Raw genomic sequence first — 19,256 nt, 5'->3', positions numbered from 1 at the left:
TGCCACACATGTCTACGCCACTTTAATCGTAAACGTGCAAATATGACCCAGACTAAAATGGATGTTTGAGCTGTTTTAACTGAAAGCAATCTTAAAATATGTGACTGCCAATGTTTTGCCTCAAAATGCACACCAGTAATGTTTTTTTTTCTTTTCTAAGGCACGTTTATAAAAGCTACTGAAATGCCCTAATCGAACAAAGGCCTAATCCTGGCTTAATCTAAGCTCTGTCTGTGAAACCAGGCCTAAAATAATGTGTCATTCTTTTTTTAAATACAACCACTGATGGTTTCTAGATCATTTCGGGCAATTGTTTTTTACTCTTTCTGTTATATTCGAATTTTGAAATTTCACATGCACACACATGCATTTATTTCCCCTCTGATGGTAAATGTAAATGGTTTTGCAGGAGGGTGTACGAAAACCAAGGAGGAGGAGGGGCAGGCCGCCGAGGAAGACCCTCAGTCCTACCATGGTGTGGGTGTATGCAAGTGGTTCAATGTTCGGATGGGTTTTGGATTCCTATCTATGACCAGACGAGACGGTGTGCCTTTAGAAACTCCAGTTGACGTGTTTGTCCATCAGGTAAGTGCTGAGAAACATATGGACAGCAGGTTATTTAGTTTGAAATAAATCAGCTAGATCAAATAGAGAATAATGTTTAGGTCCCAATAATAATCTTATAGACCAAGTTCGCATCACCCTGGTTCCCTCAACAAAAAGCGGAAGTGGTAAAATGCTTTTCTTTTCTGTGCTTTGGCCTAAAAATATATACGTCATCCCTGCAGCGCTCAATTTCAATGGGGGTTGTATTACCTATTTGTTATGCTTTGGAAAGCCAACATCTAAATTGGCTTAGTCTTGCTCTTAAATGGCAAATCCAATCACTCCTGATTGTCCAAACACTAGGCAAACAGATTCACTGCCCAAAGTATTTGAACTTCTGCATTGCTCCAGCCTGGTATGGTTAGTGTTTCTCTCTCACCTCTCATTTCCCATGTAAGTGCCATGTCTTAAAACAATAGTCTGGCCTGTCAGCAAGAGCACTTTCAAGGATGACCCCTTTAATCTTGTTTCCTGTCATAAAGTCATTAGCCACAGATATGCGGAGAAACATTTAGGAGCCCCTTTGTATGAGTGACCAACTGGGTGGCCATTTGTGTCCCGAGAGCTGCTGGCACTTCATATAGACCAGGAATGTGTACCTTCATTTAGTATTATTCGGCACATTTAGCACATCCCAATCCCCATGAACAGCAGATTAAGAGTAGTATTGGACAGTGTACATGCCTGTCAGTGAGCAAACTGAAGATCTGTCAAGGCTTTTCAATGGAGCCAGATGTTTGATATAACACCTTAATTAACAACTTAATGATATTATACATATGCAAAATTGAGGTTAAATGGACATTTGTTTCACAGAGTATAAACTCATTAGAAATATTTGAAAACATGAAATGTCCATTAAACATGGACAAAGTAGGAACTGACCCCAAACGGGTCAAGTCACCTTTATTTATATAGGGTTTTTCCATGTCAAATCAACCAAGCTTCTCAAATTTGAGATTTTGTTTGATATTATAAATAGTGATGAAAGTCAAAATATTAAATGTAATGGGTGTGTATTGATTGAGTAATCAACTCTTTTGTAGAGGGGGTAAAAATGACAAATTTCACCTGAGATTTGGAGCCAAATTACATGATTGTAAATTATAAAGGACTTCAGAAAGATGGCAGCCTCATTATATTATATTTACACAGAGATTGGTAGGTCTATTAGTTGTGAAAATCTGAAAAGATGTTGACTTGAGCAATCTTTGTTGCATTATATGCCAACGCTGACCGAGTCCCCTAGTTTGCATGCCTGTAACTCAAGAAGTATATAAAAGATATCTTAATAGTCTTGTATATTTAGCTTTTTAACAATCATTTCTTTTGGCATCTTCATTTTTAAGGCCCTATATGGTTAAATCCCAGAGATCCGATTGTTTCAAAGCATCTTCACAGTAATAAACAGGAAAATAATAATAGAATGAACGATTATGCAAACTTCAATAAAGCTGCAGTCCGTAGCTTTTCCTCTTTGTGGAATCATCTCTCTGTTCGAAATCTATAACTGCAGTGATTCGCGGAATTATCATCTTTACGTGGGTTGTAAATCGGCATGAAACAGCGCGGATGAACACAGTGCATTGAGGCGAGTGCTGCTGTCAGTCACCGCGCTGTGTGGATACTGTCATACAGAATCACAGATTCACTTTTTTAAAGTTTGACCAACATTAGAATTTTCATAAGAAAATGTCTTCTGAACAAGTAAGTAAAATCCATTTTTGTTCTGACCAACTAAGGGGGAAAAAGCATTCGACATGATAAGCTTCGTTAGATTTAATCAACGCGATTTACAGCAACCGAGCAAATTATAGCCTACTTTGTTCTCAAATTGTTCATGTTAACAACATCACATCAGCATTGCATGACTAATGTTAAATTTAATGTGTTTTATGGTTACCTGTGTAGTTCAGAATTCATATTCTCCATAATAGCAAAACGAGAAAGGCACAACAAAGGAAACTCCATAACTGTGTGAATTAAGAAAACGTACTGTTACACGATTGAACTATTGAAATGTCTTACTTGTTCAGCAGAAAAAAGCCGTCTCTTCTTCCGTTTCGAACCCCTTCAAAACACGGAGTTCACGCACTTCTCAAAAGCCCCGCCGATGTTTAAATCCTTGTGTTCTCATGAGACGGTTTCTTTCTCTTTCTCTAGCCACCTTAAATCCGAAGTACGAAGTCTTTTGGGTTTTATAACTGCTGAATCTCCAGTTGACACTGATGATTGTTGTCTGGATCTTTCTGGATGCCATAAGTTTAATTATGTAAAGTGCTGCGAGAAAAGCCTATACATCTAAACATCTCGTCACGCGCAGTATAGCCGGCTAGCCGAAACTCCTTCTTTATGTGTACGGGTGTGACGTCATGACGCAAAGACATGCTCGAATTTGCCGCGGAAACCCACCAGTACCACTGGAATTAAAATCATTATTACAAGCTAACCGTTTTGAATCTAGCTATGGCAAGCAGATAGTTTTGACCACTGGCAGAATAAGTTTTTTTATATATAATTATTTTGGATTATTTTTAACTTAAAAAAGCTATGGACTGCAGCTTTAAATATAAGACTGTAAAGCAGCTCTAAAAAGACAATAGTTTCATTTTTCAGCTCCAGTCAGTTCAGTGTTGATTCAGTTCAGGTCAATAACGGTGGAAAGTTCACCAATTATGAAACAATTATGAGCAGCTCTACAGAAGACGATAGTGGCGTTATTCAGCTCAAGTTTTGTTCGCATCCAATAGTGTCAGTGCGGTCAACTCGATAATATTACCGAATATTAAGTGTCTTTTAAAGCCCAACTAAGAAAGCCCAAGGCGACAGTGGCCAGATTCTAGTCATATTCATTTATATAGCGCTTTTAACAATGGATTGTTTCAAAGCAGCTTTACAGAGATAAACATAATTTAAGGTAACAGAGATTGTTTTGGCTTTATAGCGGTTCTTGAATAATGTTATTTCCAGCTAAAGTTATTTTGGATTGATTCACCTCCGTCGAAATGATCAGACTTTAAACGTGAACCTGTGATTAACGCTGACGGCGTTCACATGCACATTCAGAATTGATTCTATAGTTATGTGCTTTTGAAAATATGTATTTGAAGAAATATACAGCTGAGTATCATCGGCATAACAGTGAAAGCTAACTCCATGTTTCCTAATGATATCTCCTAATGGTAGCATGTACAGAGTGAATAGCAACGGTCCTAGTACTGAGCCTTGTGGTACGCCATACTGAACTTGTAATCGATAAGACATCTCTTCAGTTACTGCTACAAACTGATAACGGTCAGATAAGTATGATTTAAACCATGCTAGTGCAATTCCACTAATGCCAACATAGTTTTCTAGTCTATTTAAAAGAATGTTGTGGTCAATTGTGTCAAATGCAGCACTAAGATCGAGTAACACTAATAGACTAATTCACTGATGGTCCACGTGCTACACACACGTTTGGCCTCCGCTACACAACATCAACTCCGCTGCTGGTCTTTGTGAGTGCAAACAAAAGAAGAAGAGCGTGACAGATCCTTTCTATATCTGTGGCGTTTTGCTTCTTATTATGTCAAAACCTGCTTGCTTGTGATTTCTCCATCACCTAATGGATCATCCATGTCCAGTACAGATCCAGTGGACACGCTCTCTTCCTTGGGTTTTTACTGTGGGAAGGGCTTGTCAGCGGGAGGAAGGGAAACTGGGGGTTGGGGGTCACACGTGTCTAGGGAAATACGTTAACGGTCACTTTGACCCACACACAATGGACGTACTTGAAAGGGAACACCGCATCTGCCACAACATAGTTGTAACCAGCAATGTTTCCTCAAAGCAAACACTACTACAGATCCTCGTGGGGCCGTTTACATCACGTCAATAAGAAGACCTATAGTCATCTACGGCCAAATGATCCACTGACGGTGTTTGATACATTATTATCTGCCTTTTTCTTAAAATCCTATATAAAATACCCAAGAGAACTAGAATACTTTGATGGTTTCTTAATTCTCGGTTTCATAAACCGCTCATAAACTGATATAATGCTTGTGCCAGATGGCCGTACTTTTGATTTCTTTGGGGTTTCATGGGAAATAACACTTTTGTTAACCAGGTATAGACAAAGCAATTATGTTCATTTCAATTGTTATTTAAAAACACTGTCAGCTTGATGCTTGAAGGTTTTTATCTTTCCTGCTGAAAATAAAAATTGTATGCATGTTGTCGTTAAATTCCCTCTTAGTATAATATAAAAAAGCTCACTCTCATTACTGTAATACAATAATAAAAAAATCATCCTGTCCTGACACAATGGCTTTTAGCATGATTTAAATAAAATGAGTATCAATTAATTTCAGGGCACCTGATATTACTTTACAAACGTATGTAATAATTTCTGAATTACAGTAATGAGAATGTATGTGTTGTTGTTATTTTTTTTTGTTTTTTTTGCATAACTGTAAGCTATTGACAGTTGGAGGAGGGAGATAAGATGCATTTCACAGTCATGAAAATAAACCTTTCTGCTCATATGCAATATACACTCACCGGCCACTTTATTAGGTACCCCATGCTAGTAACGGGTTGGACCCCCTTTTGCCTTCAGAACTGCCTCAATTCTTCGTGGCATAGATTCAACAAGGTGCTGGAAGCATTCCTCAGGGAGTTTGGTCCATATTGACATGATGGCATCACACAGTTGCCGCAGATTTGTCGGCTGCACATCCATGATGCGAATCTCCCGTTCCACCACATCCCAAAGATGCTCTATTGGGTTGAGATCTGGTGACTGTGGAGGCCATTTTAGTACAGTGAACTCATTGTCATGTTCAAGAAACCAATTTGAAATGATTAGAGCTTTGTGACATGGTGGAAGTAGCCATCAGAGGATGGGTACATGGTGGCCATAAAGGGATGGACATGGTCAGAAACAATGCTCAGGTAGGCCGTGGCATTTAAACGATGCCCAATTGGCACTAAGGGGCCTAAAGTGTGCCAGGAAAACATCCCCCACACCATTACACCACCACCACCAGCCTGCACAGTGGTAACAAGGCATGATGGTTCCATGTTCTCATTCTGTTTACGCCAAATTCTGACTCTAACATCTGAATGTCTCAACAGAAATCGAGACTCATCAGACCAGGCAACATTTTTCCAGTCTTCAACTGTTCAATTTTGGTGAGCTCTTGCAAATTGTAGCCTCTTTTTCCTATTTGTAGTGGAGATGAGTGGTACCCGGTGGAGTCTTCTGCTGTTGTAGCCCATCCGCCTCAAGGTTGTGCGTGTTGTGGCTTCACAAATGCTTTGCTGCATACCTCGGTTGTAACGAGTGGTTATTTCAGTCACTGTTGCCCTTCTATCAGCTCGAACCAGTCTGGCCATTCTCCTCTGACCTCTGGCATCAACAAGGCATTTCCGCCCACAGAACTGCCGCTCACTGGATGTTTTTTCTTTTTCGGACCATTCTCTGTAAACCCTAGAGATGGTTGTGCGTGAAAATCCCAGTAGATTAGCAGTTTCTGAAATACTCAGACCAGCCCTTCTGGCACCAACAATCATGCCACGTTCAAAGTCACTCAAATCACCTTTCTTCCCCATACTGATGCTCGGTTTGAACTGCAGGAGATTGTCTTGACCATGTCTACATGCCTAAATGCACTGAGTTGCCACCATGTGATTGGCTGCTTAGAAATTAAGTGTTAACGAGCAGTTGGACAGGTGTACCTAATAAAGTGGCCGGTGAGTGTATGTATATATATCGGACATGTTTCGTGAGATACTCGCTCATAATCCATCATGTCGAAGCTGTTCTTGCTTCGGCTCGTTGTGTTTATCAACACGATGAGGTCTGCAGTTGTGTAATGCATTTACTGTATGACATAACATTGCTGCCATTGGTTGGTGGCAGAAGAATTTGAAAGGCAACATTAAGAAGAACAGCAATGCATTTGTTTTAATGCATGAATATAATGCCATTCTGTGCAGATGGTAGATTTCTAATATCTAATAAACTACAAGGTAGCATTAGTTATCTATGAATATGACTTGTAAAAGGCTTCAAATTTCAGTCATCATTCACCCACCTCATGTTGTTCTAGATTTTCTTTATTTCACTGAACACAAAAGGTGAATTGTTTGAGGACTGCGCTGCTCGCTCTGTTGAATGCGATGACAATAACTGAGGCTTTCAAGCTTCAAAGAACATAAAAGTGGCCCATGCTACTCTTACTTCCACATACTTCTCAAGCGACTTCTGAAGATTGAGTTGTGACTTTGATTAAACATTGAATCGTTGAATTGACAATAAGAATAAGAACATGCATAGAAAAAATAGAAAGGGTAAATTTCCCTTCACATCGACTTTAAGAATTATTATTTTTTATTTACCATCAAAGAGAGCATCCAATGAGCGTGAGTAAATGATGGGTAAACTATAGAGCGCTGCAGCGATGACATATTTATTTTAGGCCAACTCATAAGCTTGCATTACCCTGGTTCCCTTAAAGTCCCCCTGTGGTGAAAATCCAGCTTTTAATGTTGTTTATGTGTCTATGTGGTGTTTTTAATATGCTTTAAGACAAACCATGTGTAAATTCATAAGTCGACAGCATTGCTGAGTATTTTCTGCTTAAAACTGCAGTGAACCAAAGACAGTCTCAAAAACACGCTTTGAAATCGCTGGTGTTTCTTACGTCACAAACGACCTTGTAACCAATCAGATCAACGTGTGATCGTCAACCGGTGGATCTCTGAGCTGAGTGAGGGAGTGGAGGCGGGGCTCATTTGCATATTTATAGAAAAGCCTATACTAAATGAGGCGAGGGTGTCGAGTTACATTCAAGATATTTTAAGGCACGAAGAATTTTTTTCAAGGAAAAAAAACGTTTAAATATGTCATTTTGGTGATCAAAGATGAGTTTTTAAGGAATGAAATTATTGACTACAGTGGGACTTTAACAAAAAACCAATAGGATTTTTCCATTTGCTTATAGATTATTGCAGAAAATAATAAAATAAAATAATTTTTTGTTCATCATGATAATCTTTTCAATTTATGAAAAGTATGTATTTGATGATATCAAATTCTTTGGGATTTTGAAGCCTGAATACAGAAGTAAAAAGCTAAACATAAAGGCTATACTCATTACAGGATGACGTTTAATGTCCCTGACAACCTCATAGTCCATTTAGACACGATAGCCAAGTAAAAGATTTAAAATAATCACAAAAGGGTATTACTGATGTATTTAATGTCGTAGAATAAAGCGTGAAAATATCTTGAGCTTGTGTTCACCAGACCTTATTTCAGGCATTTAACCAAAAACCCATTGACTTCATGACGATGGAAGCGAAGCTGTTTCCAGGCTTTGGCCCACAAAAATACTTCATCCTTACAGCACTATATTCCTTTAAAGTCCCCCTGTAGTCAATTTTATCCCTTAAAACTCATCTTTGATCACCAAAATGACATATTTAAACGTTTTCAAAATAGCTTGAATGTAACTCGACACCCTTGCCTCATTTAGTATGCGCGGTTCTATGAATATGCAAACGAGCCCCGCCTCCACTCACTCACTCAGCTCAGAGATCCACTGGTTGACGATCACACGTTGATCTGATTGGTTACAAGGTCGTTTGTGACGTCAGAAACACCAGCGATTTCAAACCGTGTTTTTGAGACTGTCTTTGGTTCACTGCAGTTTTAAGGAGGAAATACTCAGCAATGCTGTCGACTTATGAACTTACACATGGTTTCCCTTAAAGCATATTAAAAACACCACATAAACAACATTATAAACTGGATTAACACCACAGGGGGATTTTAAATAATTAGTTCAGGTACTACATTTACACTTTGCCAAGAGCTCATTCATAACAGTGAATATGTTCGCCCTCAATCCAAGCAACCATTTGAAGAATTTTTGTGGACCCCTGCCCCAGCATCCTTCCCAGCGATCAGGGAGTGAGACGTGTGTGTGCTGTGGGGGGATGTGTGTGTGTGTGTATCAGGAATGCTGTAACCTGGGTCGGGGGATGGTGAAGCATGGGTTTTTCACACACAAGTCAGTCGCTTTCTCTTTCATATCCCATAAGAATACACATCACACAATCACACATACAGATGCGGACAGGGCCGTTTTAAAATCACTGCGGGCGGCCCCAAATTTGAGCTAGTTAGGGGGGTTCGGGGGCTCCCCCAAAATAAGGTTGGTTTTTCTGATCTACATGTGCATTTCAAGACGTTTGAAAGACAAAAGAAATGGATAAGAAATAGCTTTAAAACCACGTCAGTGGGCAGTAAATTATTTGTCAACACATGCTCTCTCCTAATTTCCATTAGCCTACTCTTTCTTTTAGTCTCAGTCTCATTATCCTGCCATGTCTCTTTCCCTCCTAAAGCCGAGCTCTGACTGATAGTCTATTCATGTTTGTCTGTGTCAGTGAAGAAATAAGAAGAAGTAAACAAAGTCAACTGACATTTATATGTTTTATGAATCATTTTCTTAGACAGGTTAATTTACTGAAGGCTATGAACACTATAGGTAAATAAGTTTATAAAATGTATTTACAATACGTACATGTTCATTATTAATCTGATGCCTAATATGATGAACACGGCTTCCTTCATGTTTCCTGTCCCCTCACATTGACAGTTACTAATTATTACATTACATATAGGCCTTTTTTCAATTCAGAAAATGGCAAATTAGACAAAAGTTTATTCGTTTGCCATCTCTATCCTAAAACAGCTGTCAAATATGAAATGTTTAGTTTAGGTATACATTTTATCGCATTATGACCATTTACTGAAGCGTTGGGTTGCGCTAGAATCAGTGGCTTCTGTGAACATAAAGCCTGTGTACTTTGATTTGATTGGTCATCTAAAATATTTGGGGATTGATGAGTGGTGTTATTGGTGCTGTGCAATATCCTTGCAGCACTAAAGTAGTGTTAATACGATATTAGGCAATTATTTCACAACATTTATTATGTCCGGACCACCTCGGTGACCTCATGGACCTTTGTCGTTGAATAGTGTCCTGTACATTAACAGACGTTTCGCATTTCCATCCTTACAATTTAAATCCTTACATCATTTTGCTGCTTTTCTCAGAGTAAACTGCACATGGAGGGTTTCCGCAGTCTGAAGGAGGGCGAGGCAGTCGAGTTCACGTTCAAGAAGTCCTCCAAGGGTCTCGAGTCTCTGCGGGTGACGGGTCCCGGAGGAGCTCACTGTGTGGGCAGTGAGAGGAGACCCAAAGGCAAGAGCGTCCCGAAACGCAGAGCCAAAGGAGACAGGTGAGTCGTCTCAGAGCTACAATATGACCATTCAAATATTTAGCTTTAGCTTCAAACAGTCTTTCTACAGCTGGGGCAGTTCCTCTTTGTTACTGAGAAACATGGGTCTTTCTCAACAAAAATCCAGTAGCTTTATTTTGAAGGGATAGTTCACCCAAAAATTAAAATAATGTCAGTAATTACTCGCCCCCATGTTGTTCAACCCCGTAAGACTTTCGTTCATCTTCAGAACACAAATTAAGATATGTGTGATTAAATCTGAGAGCTGGATCACTCCTCCATAGGCTTCTATGTTATTGAAACTTGCCGGCCCAGAAAAGTTATTAAAGACATCGTTAAAATAGTCCGAGTGACTACAGTGGCTCAATCTTAAGTTTATCAAGCGACGAGAATACTTTTTGTGCGCAAAAAAACAAACAAAAATAATGACTTTATTCAATTATTAATTTCCTTCTCTGTGGGCCTCGAGATAGTTCACGTAGTGTAACAGCGCAGCGCTTCTGGGTTGAACTCACTCGAGAAGGAAATTAATAGTTGAATAAAGTCGTTATTTTTGTTTGTTTACTGACAGAATTTTCATTTTTGGGTGAACTATCCCTTTAAGTATTTGTGCCATTTGGATCCCTTGTTTGAGTCTCAGAAAAAAGTGATACAAAAGCCATTTTAAAAGGTATACTTTAGTATCTAGTTTACCCCTAAATGGTGCAGAAAACGATGAGAAAACAGCAGTTCAGAAAGCATCTGATCATAGTGATGTGGATATGTTTGCACCAGCTCTGCAATTCAGCAGTGAAGACATGTCACGTTTATTTATATAACACTTTATACTGTCGATCGCTTCAAATCAAGCAGCTTTACAGTATTAAACATGAAAAACAGTGTCAGTGTCTCTTTCAATTAGAAGTACAGATTCAGTTTCTATTGTAAAGCGCCCCTCCAGTGAAGTCAGGGCCTAAAACTATATTTTTGCCGGTGGCCAGTGACTTTAGAAAATTTACCAGCCATAACACTGTTTTTGCAAAAACCGGCAGTTATGACTCCAACATTTTAGATACTAGTGAACATGTAAAATTTTCAGGTACAGAAACTTTAAAAAAAAAAGTAATCAAATGTAAATTAGCACTGCATATTCTTCACTGTATAAATTAAACAGATTAATCCTTATTAAAGTTATTCAGTCAAGAGCAGTGAGTGATTTTTCTGTCTTTTGTTGTTTGATAAACATTAAGGACACAGACGGCAGCAGGTAGGCCTATATATTAGGCTGCTGTCACTTTAAGACCTCATGCAGGATTCAATATACTGATACACATGCATTTTCTTTCTCAACTGTTTACATTCACTTAAGACATAACTGACTATGTTTATAAGGATATTCGCTAATACGGGCATTTTCAAGCGCAAGAAGATTAAAGAAAGTTAAAATTAGTATTCGCGCGCAAGTCTGAAACACATTTCGGGTGTTTGCGCACAGAAAACTTCCCACATACCGTGTAACGAATTGAGTTCCCCTTCGCGTCTTCTTACACTTCAATATTTCAATTGGCAAGGCTCAAACTTTCGTGATGATGCTGCACTGGGGTGTGTTTCCCGAAAGCATCGTTAGCCAACTACGGTCGCAAGTTCTGTCGTTATCAGCAGTTCAACGAGTCGGTGTTTCCCGAAACCATCGTTCCAACGAACATTCGCAAACAGCATCGCAGAGGTGTGTGTGTGAGCGACAGATCTCGAGCTGTGGTTAGAAGCAGTTTCTAGTTTGCATGACATGTGGACTCAATAAATCCTGATCTTGAGTAAAATAAGCAAGCTGACATTCAGTGCAACCTGTGTCTTTATTTAGAATACATACAGATGTCATTTACGTCTTTGAGTTTGTCAAGAGATTTAAAACACCGTTTTTGAAGACTGCGCATGTGTGAACGAGCTCTAGTGTGTAAGAACGAGTCTATGATTGAATCTGGAAATAAAGTAAAATAACTGAGAAATATTCCTCAGATGCCATGTCTGTAATTTATATCAAAACATCTAGCATTAATCCGATCTCAAACAGTTTCATTAAAATAAGTTATTACTACACACGTGCGTGACGTCATAAACCAGCGTGGTTGAACGACCACTTTGCGACAATATGGTTTGGGGAAACAGTCGTGACGAGCTAGTTGATTTCTTCAGCGATGCATCGTACTGCGGTAGTGAAGGAGCGAGTTACGGCGTTGTGGGAAACACCCCAGGACTCCCGAAACAAACACAAAACAAACTTTGTTTTGGCCGTATTTTGTTTAAAATTACGTCACACATGTTCGTTCTTCGATTTCGCTTAAGGTATATCGGTGCCTTCAGAGTGAAAGAAGTTGATCTCTCAATTTGGCAAAATTAGCTTGGTTTGGCAGTGACTTTTGTGCGAGCTGTGCTTCATACATCGCTACAATATTGACAGTGGACCGGTTTGACTGCACAATTTTGCTAAAATTCTGATTTATGACCACACCTTAAAGGGTTAGTTCACCCAACGATGTCTTTCATAACTTTTGGGCCGGCCAGTTTCGATCCCTTAAGAAGCCTATGGAGGAGTGATCCAGCTCTCAGATTTAATCAAAAATATCTTAATTTGTGTTCCGAAGATGAACGAAAGTCTTACGGGGTTGGAACAACATGAGGGAGAGTAATTACTGACAGGTTTTTCATTTTTGGGTGAACTAACCCTTTAAAGGGATACTCCACTTTTTTTGGAAATAGGCTCATTTTACAACTCCCCCAGAGTTAAACTGTTGAGTTTTACCGTTTTTGAATCCATTCAGCCGATCTCCGGTTCTGGCGGTACCACTTTTAGCATAGCTTAGCATACATCATTGAAGTGGACAAGACCATTAGCATTTCTAAAAAAAAATGACCAAAGAGTTTCGATATTTTTCCTATTTAAAACTTGACTCTTCTGTAGTTACATCGTGCACTAAGACCGACGGAAAATGTAAAGTTGCGATTTTCTAGGCTGATATGGCTAGGAACTATACTCTCATTCCTGCGTAATAATCAAGAAACTTCACCAAGGCGTAATGATATGACGCAGCGCCTGAAAATAGTTCCGTTGTGTTGACGGAAGGTGGCCTATTTTCAGGCGCTGCGTCATATCATTACGCCTTGGTGAAGTTTCTTGATTATTACGCAGGAATGAGAGTATAGTTCCTAGCCATATCAGCCTAGAAAATCGCAACTTTACATTTTCCGTCGGTCTTAGTGCACGATGTAACTACAGAAGAGTCAAGTTTTAAATAGGAAAAATATCGAAACTCTTTGGTCATTTTTTTTTTGAAATGCTAATGGTCTTGTCCACTCCAATGATGTATGCTAAGCTATGCTAAAAGTGGTACCGCCAGAACCGGAGATCGGCTGAATGGATTCAAAAACGGTAAAACTCAACAGTTTAACTCTGGGGGAGTTGTAAAATGAGCCTATTTCCAAAAAAAGTGGAGTATCCCTTTAAGGCTTTAACTGTCAAACCCTGCTTCTTTTCGGAAGGCATTTCAGGGCCGTAAATATTCTCTAGTAGCCGGTTTGGCTTTGACGTTGAATCCTTTTATTGCTACCCTTCCAGCATATTTGATGTGCACATGCAATTAATGAAACTGTTTAAATAGAAAAAAGCAAAAATTAAATCTCACGGAAAGGAACATTTTTACAATGACCTGATTTGTGATATTGATCAGCATTTGTTGCACATGTAAAAACACTGTCACTATGTTATATTACAGGTAGAAATAGCTAATCCTTTAGGTAACGTTCGCCTGTTGTCACTTCAATATCAGTGAGTAGTGTTATAGTGTGTGTGTTTGTTTTAGCAGCTCATAAGGGAGAGCCTGGAGTCCCTCTCTTTGATCTGAAAAATGTGTTTGGGTAATCTCACCCCTTCCCCCACCTCTGCCCTCGGTTAGGGCCGTCGATGTGACCCGGATCAATAACTGGTTAAAACGCCTGGTCACTGATGCATTTATACCTGATGGAAATCCCCCAATCCTGAGGTTGTTAAAAAAATGCTTACAACTGAAAGCAACTTTCAATTTTAGCTATCACCCAGTTTTTAACATAAAAAATTATGTCTCAGAATTATCAGTCCATTTGCATACCTAAAGCAAGGAATTTATTCCAGATGGATGTTATAGATGTATGATCTGGGCCAGCATGTGAAAGCCAGTATCTCCACGCATATCTTTATTCCCTCAGAGGGTCGATACATCCCTGGAGCGCGTTGCCCCTTTAAGAAGGTCTAACATCTGTCCATCATGATTATTCATCAGCTCCGTGGACTAGCTCATTGTTTTACTGAAGCAGCCCTTGTGAGCACACTTTTAAAAAGAGTGCTTATTGCAGAAACAACATACTTTAAAACAATATACTTGAGTGTGAACTGAATGGATTATTTTTAGACACGTAATTGCATGTTATTTCAAATTAAGTGGAAATATATTGTAGTTTAAATTTATATTTAATGCAATTAAGTGCTTTTTTTGACCCTCTTAAGTACATCTTTATATTTAATTTCAATCGTCTTTAAAAAATATGGTTAAAGTGAATGTACTACTGACAAGCATTTATGGTAAACTAAAATATAGGCTACTTTAATGTAATTTCTATTGAAACTTGTATGACATGTACAGTATATTTTTAATGAGGAAGTGGCGGTTCGATACATTTAAAACATATTAACTTTAAATTTAATAGTAAACACACTACAGATACAATTATAATCAAGTACGGTATTTTACATATGCTTTAGTATGTTAGGCAACACATCAAAATAATTGTATTTACTATATATATATATATGTATTGAGAGAGAGAGAGAGAGAGAGAGAGAAAAGGTTTAATGACAAAATATGGTTACGGCTACACTTAAAATAGTTACAAAATAGATGTATGAGATGATGATAACTCATACCATTAATTGTAGTAGCATTTAAAATATTACCTGAGAGAGAGAGAGAGAGAGAGAGGTTTGAAGTATTACTACAATTACACAATTATTACAAGATTTGAAGATTACAAGTGCACTTTCATTACAATTAATCACACTTGTTTTTCACACGCCAGAATAAAGTGTGAACGTCACACACACTCCGTTCCTGCTTCGACCTCAGAGGATGTGGAGAAGACGCCGCGGTTTATTTAATTGATACCAGATGAAGGTGCCCGAGAGGGGTCAGGGGTCAGCATCGCCATGGAAACTGCATGTGTTTAGGGACTGGGTGGGGTGTTTGGGGGTGAGGGCTGCAAAAGGTCATAGTTCATAGGTTGCTGCTGCAGCTTTTCTCAAACAAAGGGCGTCATTGGCTTCTTCACGCCGCGCCTGCTGTCGGCCCGTGCCACACTGTCCTGATGAAGGCCTCGGGTCAGTGCCTGTAAACCACCCTGAGGTCCCCTGTGCCCTGCGCTCAGTCGCCCACATGACCTCAGCCGAGTGGACATCAATGACCCAAACCCACCGCCCATATGCCACTGGGAGATCCTTGTGTCAATGCGATTGAACACTTTCACAATACGCTTTATTAGAGTAAAAGAGCCACGTTTTATTTTCATTGGAAATGTGGAATATGTGCTCACTCAGTTTAGCGAACTTCAACCCTCATATTTGATACGCAAAGGCCTCTAAATACACCACATGCCTTCTTCTGTCTGATTGATAGTTCATACTTTATAGGGTAATTGTAAAAACGTCCACATTCAGCTCTTCAGTCTTTTTGCTGTGAAATCTTTTCTGATTTTTATAAAGTGAACGTACAGTAAGAATAACTTATATATTGTTAGTAATATGTCAAGATGAACACTCGCTGGACTGAAGCAACGTACTGTAGGCTTACTTGATTATCCATACATCATTTCTTATATCATGTTAAAATGCATTAAATATGATCCATCAGGCTTTTGAGGAAAGTTTATTAGTTCATCTCTCAATCATTGTATTGTATTGCATTATATTATATTTTAAAACTACAGATCTTAATTTAAAACTAAGCATTTAGATATTATCTTACTACGACATATTATTGGACAGCTGATATCTATATGATTTTATGTAGCCTAAGCCTAAGTAGTTTATTGATTTACATTACAATTTTTTTGGCCATATAAATAAGCAACTGCACAAAATTACATATTTTTTGCTCAGTTTGAGCCTCTGAATAAAACTTAGGTGTTTTTTCCTACTCAAATATGAGCTCCAGATTCTCACTATATCGTATGAATATAAGCCATAAAAGCCACACACACACACACACATATCTCATGAAAATGAAAGTTTTAGAATGGCCTGCTTTTCGATGGTCTCCAGCAGTTTTGTTGTACATGTAGACACACTCACTAACTATTTTATATGCCCCAAACGGTTCAGTAAGTTACGGAGACCTTAATGGACATGGTGATGAAAATTACGTCAATGTTTTTGCGTTCTCTCGCAGTTGTTTTGTGTTCCCCCCTAGAAATTCTGCGTTCGCTCGCAAAGAAGTCAAAAGTTTTGCGTTTTTACTTTTTCCTCCCATCCCATATTTTTTCCCCGCCACCATGTCCTTTAAGGGCTTTGTAATCCTGTAAGTCACTTTCACTTAAAGGGTTAGTTCACCCTAAAATGAAATTTATATCATTAATAGACCTTATTCAGTGAGCACCATGACAGGTATGTAAGTGAGGCTGTGAGGGATTGACTTGCAGTGTTTCCAATGGCATCTGCTGTAAAAAGCTAGCCTGGGAAAACCCAGACAACTTCCGGCAAATTTAGATTTGCTCTGAAAGTTAGTCTGGCAAAGAGCTCATTCAAGCCCATTTCCAATCCGCCGAAATCGAGGCAACCAATCAGAAGCGTTGGGGCGGGCTTTACACGATGACGACAGCGCTGGGATTTTGAAGCAGATTTTGTAGCCGACATTACAAAGATGGATGCCGCCGTCGAACATCACTCGTTCCAATCAGCTATCGCGTCTGTTTTAAGCCATTTGAACGTTTCCTTTTAGTTAAAAACCGAGCAAAGAACAACACTCGAGATGTTTCTCCGCCGCTCTGCATACGTCATCATCTTCATCGCTCTGATTGGGTTTAGGTCTATCCGTGACGTCCGTTGGTGACGCCCCTCTGGAAATGATTTGTCTATGACGCTTTGCCAGACCATAACTCAGTTACAACTGAGAATGCTCTGGTTTTAACCAGGCTAGTAAAAAGCTTTATAAAGCTCCTAAATTACTTACAATTTTTCACAGCTTATATTGTTGGGAGTTTTTTGTCAACTGAAATTTCTTGAAAAGATATTTTTCCAGTGTTTCATGAGCAGAGCAATCCAAAACCGCATCAAATAACAGTACAGCCCATTGAAGAGATGCATGTCTGTCCCTCACAGCCTCCTTTCATTCCCAATAAAAATCCAAGATGGCGCTGCTGTGAATAAGGTCTATTACTCTCATGTCGTTCCAAACCCGTAGAGGAGGGCAAACTCCCACCGAACTCTTCCATCTGTTCTACGTCAGAACGCCGGCTCGTCGTTGGCCGCATCACACACGTGTGTCGAGGTGCTCACGTGACCAACATCGGCCAATAATGAGCCAGCGTTCTGTAGAACCAGGAAGCGCTGCACTGTTTACACTTCGTCAACAGCGTAGGAGACTGACACAGAAGAGAATAAAACGTTGAATAAAGTCATATTCTCGTCGCCTCATAACATTAAAGTTGAACCACTGGAGTCACAGTGACTCTTTTAACGATGTGTTTACTACCTTTCTGGGCCTTGAAAGTTGAAATAATGTTGCTGTTTATGAAGGGTCAGAAAGCTCTCGTATTTCATCAAAAATATCTTAATTTGTGTTCCGAAGACGAACGAAGGTCTTGCAGGTTTGGAACGACGAGAGGGTGAGAAATTAATAACAGAAATTTAATTTTTGGGTGAAATAACCCTTTAATTCCCTGGTTACGCCTGACGGTTTATTTAGCAACCGGAGATATTTATAGTCCGCTCAGCTCGTAGAGCCCTTCAGTTTAGCTAACTTACGAGCCAGAATTTTTCATGTAAGTTCGGCTTTCGTTACACTTTACACTTCGTTACAGTTACACTTTCGTTTAAAAACGCCCATGGTTACACTTTCGACTGCCTGTTGCTATGGTTACTCACAGCCGATGTAGTCAGCGCATTATATTAATTTCGAACGGTAAACAGTTTCACCAGAACTCCTTTACTAGGTGTCCTCTATCACTTTTTAATGGACACCCTGCAGCCAATCAGAATCGAGTATTCACCCAGACCATGGTATAATTCTAAACCAAGTTATTGTTTGTAAAAACTTTAGATCTCGATTGTAAAACTAATTAAAAATAAAAACTAATGTTTTAAAAATGTGTTATTTGGCAAGTGACCGTGGTATAAGCGGGTTAATGCCCTTCGAGGTGTCCATTGTCAGGTATTAATGGACTTCGGCGGAGCTCCGCTGCGCGTCGGACGGTTCACGCCTCGCCGTCGTCCATTAACACCTGACAGTGGACACCTCGTCGGGCACTAACCCTTATGGGGATTGTTTTTAATCATTAATACATTTCCGATTATAATTTTTCCACAGGTGTTACAACTGTGGCGGTCTGGACCATCATGCCAAAGAGTGCAAGTTGCCTCCGCAACCCAAAAGATGCCATTTCTGCCAAAGTGTCGCGCACATGGTCGCCAACTGTCCCGCCAAAGCCCAGCAGTCGCCGCAGGGCTCTCAGGGGACATCTGCAGGTCCCATCGTGGAGGAGGAGGAGCACAGTCATTCACCCACCAACTGAGAAAACCAATCATTTCACTATACTGGAAAAAACAAATGCATAATGCTGCTGTTGGAACTTCCTCAGGTCTATAAAAGCAAAGAAGAAAGTCACTTTTGTTAGCGGTCTAGCACTCAGGAATAGAGTTGCTCTCAGGAATTTCAGTGTTTGGTGTATTTCTGCAGTAGTTTCCTCATATCTCATGAAGTGAGCTTCCTCGTCTTGAGTTGGCGATTGGTAAAAACGTCTTATTCTTACGGATGATTGACTGATTTGAATGTTTCTGGTATTTCTTGATGCTTTTATGAAAATGTTTTGGTGGTGGGTTTGAATTGGGGATTTTGGCAACTTGCCAATTTTGCAATAGACTGTCCTGATCACCAGGGACCAAATGAATGTTAAACCCGCTGACGTTGCTCTCGTAAACCAGCGGCTCTTTTTTACACGTGTCCAAATCTGTCACTAGTGATCTGTGGTTATCTTCAAAACAATAACACGCTCTATTAGACATGAAAGTAAATAATCAATCACACTTTTATCTCTAAGCTTCAGTCCACAGTCAAATATTTGCTATCTCGTGT

General features: G+C 39.4%; 1 protein-coding gene across 1 annotated transcript; it reads left to right on the top strand.

Annotated features, from left to right (window-relative positions):
• Nucleotides 1–384: 384 nt before the first annotated feature.
• lin28aa (lin-28 homolog Aa) lies at nucleotides 385–18,696 on the top strand. Its single transcript, XM_056263130.1, has 3 exons — nucleotides 385–585; nucleotides 9,722–9,906; nucleotides 18,492–18,696. The coding sequence occupies exons 1-3, from the start codon at nucleotides 385–387 to the stop codon at nucleotides 18,694–18,696; spliced, it is 591 nt and encodes a 196-aa protein (XP_056119105.1).
• Nucleotides 18,697–19,256: the final 560 nt, after the last annotated feature.

Source organism: Rhinichthys klamathensis, unplaced genomic scaffold (assembly GCF_029890125.1).
Source record: "Rhinichthys klamathensis goyatoka isolate OS25496 unplaced genomic scaffold, OSU_Roscu_1.1 h1tg000198l_1, whole genome shotgun sequence".
In the NCBI taxonomy this organism is placed as follows: Eukaryota; Metazoa; Chordata; class Actinopteri; order Cypriniformes; family Leuciscidae; genus Rhinichthys; species Rhinichthys klamathensis.
This window is presented reverse-complemented; position numbering and strand designations above follow the sequence as displayed.